The sequence below is a fragment of the Buceros rhinoceros genome, unplaced genomic scaffold (assembly GCF_000710305.1).
Source record: "Buceros rhinoceros silvestris isolate BGI_N320 unplaced genomic scaffold, ASM71030v1 scaffold4418, whole genome shotgun sequence".
Lineage (NCBI taxonomy): Eukaryota > Metazoa > Chordata > Aves > Bucerotiformes > Bucerotidae > Buceros > Buceros rhinoceros.
Window position 1 is genome coordinate 1 of NW_010426205.1, and position 9,208 is coordinate 9,208.

The 9,208-nt window shown below is 41.1% G+C and overlaps 1 protein-coding gene across 1 annotated transcript; it reads left to right on the forward strand.

Moving 5' to 3' along the window:
* Nucleotides 1-386: 386 nt before the first annotated feature.
* Nucleotides 387-5,074, forward strand: FOPNL (FGFR1OP N-terminal like; the record flags this gene model as incomplete). The annotated part of the gene is made up of 4 exons (XM_010141410.1): nt 387-584; nt 1,705-1,789; nt 2,609-2,748; nt 4,998-5,074. Coding segments are annotated over 4 exons (500 nt in total), but the record flags the coding sequence as incomplete, so codon positions are not given.
* Between the last annotated feature and the right edge of the window lie 4,134 nt (nt 5,075-9,208).

The window sequence follows — 9,208 nt, forward strand, 5'->3', positions numbered from 1 at the left end:
CCGGCTGCGCTTCGTAGTCCCGGGCGCTAACGGGGCCGCTGACTCCTCACACCGCCCCTTGGGGAGCCTCCACACAGGCGTCCCGCCCTTGTCATTTATCCTGGCCTGGTTTGCGCTGGTCACAAGCGTCTCGGTCCGGTAACTTGCCACTTCTGAAACTGCCAGGGCAGAAGCCTGCGACTGAGCAAAATATAACTGTGACTTCTTTGAAGGCTGAGTTCTTATCTGTAACGTTCCTGGTGTTGTTCCCTACTGGCGTACGCGCGGGGGCAGATACCTTATCTTTATTTCACTGTGGATAGGCCGAAATTATGTTTATATTGTGGATGATAAATGCTGCTTTAACACCTTTGGCTTTGTATTAATGGATTTTTTTATGGTAATAGTGTTAAAGGACACACTGGAAAAAAGAGGTGTGCTTGGACAAATAAAAGCAAGGATCAGAGCTGAAGTTTTTAATGCCCTGGATGACCAAAGCGTGCCACGGCCACCACTGTCCCACGAAAATCTCTTAATCAACGAACTAATTCGTGAATACCTGGAATATAACAAATACAAATACACAGCATCTGTTTTAACTGCAGGTATCGGGGTTGAGTTTTTCAGGTTGTATTAATAGACATTTAGCGTTTGGTTGAGTAAGTGGTGCCAAGCTGCAAAATCTTACCTTCCCTAGGACATAAATAAGATACAAACACTGTCTCTCACAGCTTTACTCGCAGCATTAAGCCAGATCATACCGTTAGTTTTCAAGAAAACTTACTCTTAGCTCCTTATCCTTGAGGTAAATGCTGTGACAGAGAGAGTAGTTGATGCAAGAGCAAGAAAACAGCCTGCAGAATCAAAATAGCTTTCTTGAAATGTCTCCTTTTGTTCTGGAAAATTACAGTATTTTAAAGCATATATCACATTTTTATCTCATCGGCATTTGGCTGAAATTAAAAATAGAAACTCTACAGATGAACAAAATGTCTTTAAGGAATAATTTAAACTAAAATAATACATAAAGTAGCTGATAGTCTGAATTCTAGCAATTCTGGCAATTCATGCATATAGACTGTATCAGAACCTTGGTTAGATGTCCTCAGCTCAAATAACAAAAAAGAATGTGAAGAAGATCCGTATTTTGTAATAACTGCAGTTTTGCATTACTGTTACAGTCTGTTCTAAAATACCAATATTTGGGAGCTGTTTAGAGTATGTCCCCCAAATGGTACCTGTAATTTATATGGTACAGTATATTTATATTTTTGCAGCTATTACTAACCTGTATCTGAAATCTGAAGTTCTGTAGTTGTGCTGAGATATAGTAATGACATTTGCTATCTAATAATTTGATACATTTCACTCCCTCTGAGAAGCGGGACTGGAGACTGTGTATAGCAGTTAATGTATGGAATCTGTCTGGTGTCAGTACTTCAGAGAAAGAGTTGTTCGCCTGATTGATTTATACTGTAAGACTTCTTCAATATTTTTCTTAGATTCCTTTAAAGTGAAGATAAAAATTGTAATATGCTGTTGTAAATTATATGAGTGCGAAGCACTGGTGATTTAAGTGAGTTCCCTAGAATTACAACGTACTGATAGATAATTAATAGGCTAAAAGGGCGGGGGGGGGTGCTCTCATTCTCTTTCAAAGTCTTCTGTTGATTGGTGATGTTTTTCTTACCAGTCTTAAGAATTTTGGGGAAATCTCTTTTCCAGAATCCGGCCAGCCTGAAGTGCCCTTGGATAGAGAGTTTCTTGCCAAAGAGCTGAATATAATTGAAGACACAAAAGGAAAATCAGTGTAAGGAGTGATTTTGGAATGCCCAGTATATTCATTCTGCATGTATTTTTCTCTCATTATAAATCACATGTAAACAATTCTCACCTACTGAATTGTGACCAGGCCACGTGCCTGCTCTAATGTGCTCGATCTAATTCACAACGTCAAATATGGGGCCATTTTCAAACACACTTCAAACTAGCGTTTCATTCTGCCAGCTCTGTAGCATTCTCCAAATAGTGGACTTGCACACCAGAACACAAGCCTCTTCAGCAGTACAGGCTTCCCTGCCGTCTGAAGCAGGAACCAGATAACGCCTTCTGCATATCAGTGAGTTGCTTTGTAAAGCAATAAAATAGATTAGGTATAAATTCAGAATGCTCCGATAAAACTGCATCGACGAGCTCGGGCACAGAAGCAGGTTTAACCACGTGCAGTGTTCTCTGTAGTTTCTGCTGCCGGAATCTGTCAGGTGCTTAGGAAGAACCAGGTGTGGGACATGCAGCAGCAGACGGGGCTACGGCCTGCCAAAGTCTGATCCTTTGTACTGCCTGCGTTAAGATGTGGATCTCTGTTCTCGTGCTGAGCGTGGTCTGGTTCTTCACCTGCAGGGGTTTAGCTGAGAGTGCCTCTCTCTTAGGAGAGCGTTTGTGTTCGAGGTGGGCTTAGGTCTGTGCTTATCTGATACTGGGCGTAATGTATCTTAAATACTTAAAGACATCCATGCATATTCTAGAAGTAAACATTTAGGTCTAAGACATTCTGTGGAAAGGGTGTATTTTTAACGCTCCACATTTCATAGACTTCACTGACTGCTTTTGCCATTCCTCTCTTACGCAGGCCTCTCCTGTATGGAATTATCTCTCATTTCTTACATGGTGGTAAAGAAGAAAGTACCCAGAATACCCTTCCAAAAGCATCTTTGCTGACTTATCCAAAGCACAATCTTGGCAAAACACCTGTGGAGAGAAATCACAAAGGTGGGTTTCATGTCCCTTCTGCAGAAGTTTTATCTGTGACTAGACTTTCTGTACGGCACACGTGCTTCTAACAGCATGAACACGCAGATGGACACGGTGAACCCCCTTTCTCTGTGCAAGGAATGCTTTGACCTGACACCTCTTCTTTGAGAGAAATTCTCCAACAGAACAGTGTTTATACCTCAGAAATACCAGTCAGCTGTGTGACCTACCATGCCTGTTGCTCATGTATTCATTTAGGAAAGGTCCTGCTGTAGCCACATCAAGGAAGATCCACCCGTGATTTCTCAAACTACCTCCACGTGTGCCTTGGTTTAAATGAGTGACCGACTTAGACCAGCTCTTAGGCCTGCTGCTGTCTGTCGGTGTGCTAATGGGACAGCCCCACGCCGTACAGGTCTGATTGCCCTCGCAAGTGCTTGACTGCCCTTCAAATGTGTCAGTAGTAGAACTTTCTCTCTTATACGGGAATGTATTATATTTATAAAGCAGATATTTTTAAATGTTACAGACAGCCAAATTTGTATAATTTTTCAATGGTACAAGGTACAGCAACAGTCCTGTTACCTTGTGGTAGCTGTAGCTGCTTGGAATTTACTAGAGGGAAGGGGAAAAATAACTAAAAATTTATTCTGTTAAGACTTTCAGACTGTTAAAAACAGAAAACTTACTTAAATTGGATGGCTGTGCTGTTCCAATTTGTAGGTGGTAGAATATCTGTCATGCCATTTATGCTTTTAGAAACAGATTTACAGCTCTGCAATTGCTGGTAAAGACCAGAGAATACTAATATCCCAGTGCTCAATATCAGAAAGGTCATCCACCAACTTGCTTCACCATTTCCCTAAAAATTAAACTGGCCAGTTTGTACCCTGATACACTATGACAAATCTGGAATGGGTCAGCTAGAGATAGTCTTACTATTAGCAATTTAATGAAAGAATTCAACCTAAATTCTCTGTAAAATACAGGAAATAGTAGGTATATCTCTTTGTTCCTCATCTGTTCTAACTTAACTGCATTTCTAGAGAGTTCCTATCGCTTTAGCTGTCGGTGCTGTATATGGGCCTAAACCTTTTCTGCGGACATAATTCACATGCCACCGACTGGAGAAGCTTAAGCTCAGAGCTCGGTGCTCTGTGGTAGAACACTGCTAAATCTTACTGTCCCTTTCTGCGCTGCCTTTGGACTGGTTACAGTTAACACCACCTCAGCTACAGCATGAAAAGGATCATTGGCCCCGTTTTTCCTTCAAAGAGTCTGCTTGGCAAATTACTTCACTTTCTACAGTGAGACTTTAGTACTGTTGTGTGAGAACGATCAACTATTTATTTTGTATCCAAAAAATTGAAAAATGATGCCTGAAATATTAGTGACATCTAAACAGTGTGGGTTTTCAACTGTGAATTCATTGAGGCAATGGTGTTTCTCTTCTGCCAGAAGAGGGGGCTGAAGAAATAAAAGTTCAATACCAAAACTGCCATAAATTATCTCTTTGTGAGAAAATAATTATTGCTATCAGAAATTTCTTCATTTTTAAAAACAAACTCAGCGTACAGAATAATTGTTTTTAACATATGACTTTGTACCTCAGTTCTGAAATTGGCTCTGCGAGGTCGCCGTGCCCTGTTGACTCCAGTACACTTTCACATGGGGTTTTAATTGTTTAAGAATTAGTTACAAACCTCAGGATCAGCTGTCAGACCTGACAGCACATTGCTTTTTGAACCAAACAAAAATACAACAGCTTTAAGGTTTTTAACCTTTAAGTAACTGTAGTCTGGAATTACTTTCTGCATGGTTCTGTGGAATATGACAGTGGAGACCTAAAGGCAGCGGGTTTAAAAGACTCATTATCTAGCTTTTTAAATTAGGTGCATATTCAGGTCATCAAGTCCATTCATAAACTCAACCCTCCAAGTCTCATACTTATATCTAAATTGCTTTTCATATTAGAAACTATCTCGCTTATTTAGTTGAATGAATATTCCAGCAGACAGGGAATGCTGACCGAACATCTGGAGTCTGGCGTTTCCCTGAGTTCATTCCCCACAGCTGAGTTGGAAGTTGTCTGAACTCTAATCCTTAGTAATGCAGAGCTCTTACCTAATACAGTTGCATGGAAAAAATTATTTGTAAAATTGCCTGAGTTTCCTATGATGATATTCAATATCAAAGTTGATAGTAGTAGAAAATGGCAACATCTGGATCTCCAGAGGAGAATATTGACGTCCGTGTTTCATTTTCAGACAGAATTCCAGAACCAGGAAGGATGGCTGGCACGAGCATCGAAGAGCCCCTTGTTTTACAGAGTATGAACAGATGATATCTTTTATCTCCTGATTTCTCATGTAAAGTTCTGCAAGAGTTAAATCAGGAAATTCTTGTTTGCATTTATTTCCCAGTGAGACCATTTCAGCTTGTTAGATCTACCCATGAGACAGGATGATGGGGTCACGCTTATTGTCAATGAACAAAACGTTAGCAAAGGCTCTCTTCCTCCAGTGCTGATGGAAGCAAAGCTCTATATGAAGTCAGATTAGTGAGGCCCGTGTCTAGAAGGGGGCCTAAAAATACTGGGTTTACGTTATGAAAATTTATCAGATAACTTACAATTTCTGCACTTGCCAATTTTGTTATGTCTTCATGTCTTCCCTGTGTTTCTGAATAAAATTGTTCAGTTTTATTCCGTGTGGTATTTTGAAAGCATTCAAACTAAACAACTTTAATAATTCTTTAAAAAGAAGCTGCTACTTTCAGATTAGTATGGGAAAATAAATTTGAATAGAAAATAAAAGTGCTTTAGAGGAATAGTTGTTTTTAATTCTCCGGAAGTGAGGACTATATTTATCTTCATGCCAGCAAACAAACGAGGGCAAGTCTTTTCCATCTGGAGTTGCTATAAATTGTACGGTGTAACACTGAGTATATGGGAGAGGGAGGAACTTCTGTTTTTTCCCAACCGACATGAAACTCAAAGTCAGGCAAAGCTAAAAATAAAGTTGATAATAGATTACTGATTCCCAGAACCTTTTTTTAGCTGAGGTATTTACATGGTTGTTTTTTATTTTTAAAAGACAAACTTACTGGGGTACATAAAAAATAACAGGTTAGTTATTTTACTCTACTCATTTTAATGAAATTTATAGACGTTAATGTTTCCAGTGGTACGGAGAGGAGTTTTGTATAAATAAATGTTTAGGGTTGCGTTCTTAAAAATCTGAAATGTTAAATAAATGGTGCAGTAAGTGGGGAAAAAAAGAGAGGACGAGAACGTGGGGTTTGTGGATTTAAGTGAAAGGACACTGAATTTTACAGACTGCGAAGTTTTGCCTTCATCCTGAATTGACCCGGTTAGCATTATGGGTATTTTTTTTTGACAGGCAGCCTGGCCCCTAATGTGAAATTACAGAGGGCAGCTCTGGGCTGGGAGGAGAAGTTGCAGTCATCCAGCTGAAACCTCAGCAGTGAGCTCATCCCCGTAGCGTGACTGGCAATGCTGCCAGCTCCCCGTTTGCTGATTTATAAGTATCTCAGGACTGTTTCCAGGAGGGGAGGACACATGTTTGCATATCTACCTCAGTCAAATCCATCTTTAAGTCTTTTGCAGCTTTGCATCAATTACAACTGACCGACTGGTCAAGCAGGCCAATTTCTCTCTGCAAGTTCTCAACATCTGCTCTGTGCCAACGCCATCACGTGGAGCCGCTAGACCGAGGAGCCATCTGTGTAGAAACCACCACCATAGCATTCTGCCTCGTTACTGGGGTCTCTGCTGAAACATTAATGCAAATACTCACAATCACTGAGCTATCATCTCCTAATTTCTCTGTCTAAAAATGTAGTAGAAAAATGGTCTCTCAGGTGTTACTTGCAAATTACCTTCATTTTGGAATGAGCTGAAAGTGCCTCTGTGGGAAGTTGCAAAAACAAACTAGTGAACAATGCCACAGAAATCCCCGAATTGTTAATTTGAGTCTTCCAGAGGTTAAATGCCTGAACTCTGTTTCCCCATAAACCAGCGGGTCAAACTCTGATGCATATTTGGAATCTGAATTGTCTTTTCAAGGGCAAGGAAGAAGGCTTGGAAACACAGAAGCTCTAACTCTGCGCTGTACAAATCGCTCAGTGTAACCAAAGGCTGCATCTGCTTTCTGTCTTCCCACCACAGATCACACAGAAGCTGCCCACGTGCCAGGAAGCTCCCTGGAAAATGGATTTTTCATGGTAGAAATGAAATACTCTCTTTGTTGTGGTTGAAGGAGGCACAGGGATGTGTGGTACTTGCCCTCTGCCAGGCACGCGGCGCAGAAGGCTGAGGGTCTCCACAGCCCTGAAAGCAGAGGCTGTTGAAGGGTATCCTCCGCTGAGCTTTGGGCTAAAGGAGTACATCTGAAATCAGAGAAGAAACCCATTTTAGAGAGAGAGAACCTTGGGACTATTTTCTTTGGTGACTGCCGCTTCAGCCGCTGTCAGGCTCCCGCGCAGGGACGGCGGGCGGAAGCTGGCTTGTCTGCTCTCGGTGCAATATGCATTTCATCTGATTCTCTTAATATCCTCCCAGTTCAGAGTTGCGATTTTGGAACAATCTCTTGTTTCAAAGCGTAGTCATTGTACAAGCAAATTAAAATGAAATTAAAGTGTATTTCCAGTGATATTTATTTGTACAACAAAGCTTTGAAATATGTCTATGAAAATATACTGCTCTAATCACATTATTAATGGTCTAGCATTTATCCTGACAGCACAGGAAACATGAGAGCATCTTCTGAGAAGCAGACGTGCAGCGAGTCCTGTGAACGTCGGACTGCCTGCCTTGTTCGTGGGTGAAGAGGAATGGCAAAGCCTGTGCTACATGGCTGCACTTTCCACAGAGTCCTTCCTTGAAAGTTTCAGCTAAGTGAGGTCAGTATCTGGATGAAAGTAATTCACAGTCCTAGAGTCACAGGTTCAGGCTTTAGATGGAACTGCCACCTTGGTGAGCATGCACAAAAGTTGCTTTCTCAAATGACATCAGAAATTCCATCTAGCTTAATTACAGACTGTGCCGTCTGGTTTGAACTGCTGTTAGTCTTCCTACTGACACCAGAAAGTGAAAAAAGATATAAGCATATAGATGAGCAAAGTGCATTTCTGAATTTTATTGGAGAAAGAATACTGTGACTGAGACTGTTTCGGAGGAATTACGTTATTGTCTAAGTACGATCTCCCAAATGAAGGTGACGAGGAGCCGGTGAAGTTTGGTGTGGATATCAGATCTGGAAGGCACTTTGGAAGAACTTAACCCATAAGTTTAAAAAAAAAAAAAATTAAACCTGAATTTTTGCTCTCCGCTAGAATCAGAGGAAACTATGTTTACAGACTCCACAGCATCACTCTGTTTCAGAGGTATTAGCTTCTGTTCTGCACAGGGGACATTTTTTTCTTAGCTTTATCGCCACACTCCACAGAGTCGGTTACACTTTCCTTCCTGAGCGTCCTTTGTGTCAAGCTGAATCTCAGTGTCAGTCGATCAGTTTTCCGGAGGAATGATTGTCATTGTGTGATTATGCTTAGGAAAAGAAACCTCAGAATATTTGTTCACACTTGCAAAGACACCCTTTCAGCAGCAGCTGGTGTCCAGCCGATTCAGAACTGACCTGTGCGCTTCACCTGCTCCACCTGGCCTGCAGCCAGCATTAAGCACAAAGCTTAGCAGTAAGTAGTTGGTGAGTATTTTACCCCATCAGAGAACTGTTACGATTAACTGCTGTAGTTTGGAGACGGACTGTCTCTCCATCAGAGTACTGTTATGACCGATTGCTCTAGTTTGGACACCGACTGTCTCTCCTGTTGCAAGAGCACCGCTGTACACAGGTGGTAGCCCCCTGGTACACCCGTCAGTTCCAATTACCAATGTCAGCTTAGAGAAACATGGTTGGTAACCTTCAATAAAAACATTTTTAACAACCAAAAAAATTCCTTACCTGACACACATTGTTTAGTAAACTAACTCCAGCATCCACGTTTTTCTTTTCTCCCCTCTGTTGTGTTCAGGTTACACCGTGGTAACGCAGCTGAAAGTTCATTTCTTTCCTTCTCTAGTCCTTTTTTTTTTCCCCCAAGGACAATATTTACAGTGCAAATTCAGCAAGGAGATATTTAAGGGCAGCCTGCTCAATACTTTATTATTTCTAGAAAAAAAACCCAAATAAATAAACAAATCAGGGTTTTTAAAATAAAACCTATTGCGTTGTCATAAAGGCATTGTCCACTCGGAATCCACATCTTCCATTTTGAAGCAACTTTGGTTTAAAAAGAATACCACGACATTTAGGAAGCTCCAACCAGGCTATTATCTAGTATATTCCTACAGTAACTTTCAAGGGAAGGTTGGAGCCGCACTCACACTCACCAGTTCCTACCCCACCACGACTCGAGAGTGCCACTCTTCCAGAGCCAGCAGTGATATTTTTCAGAC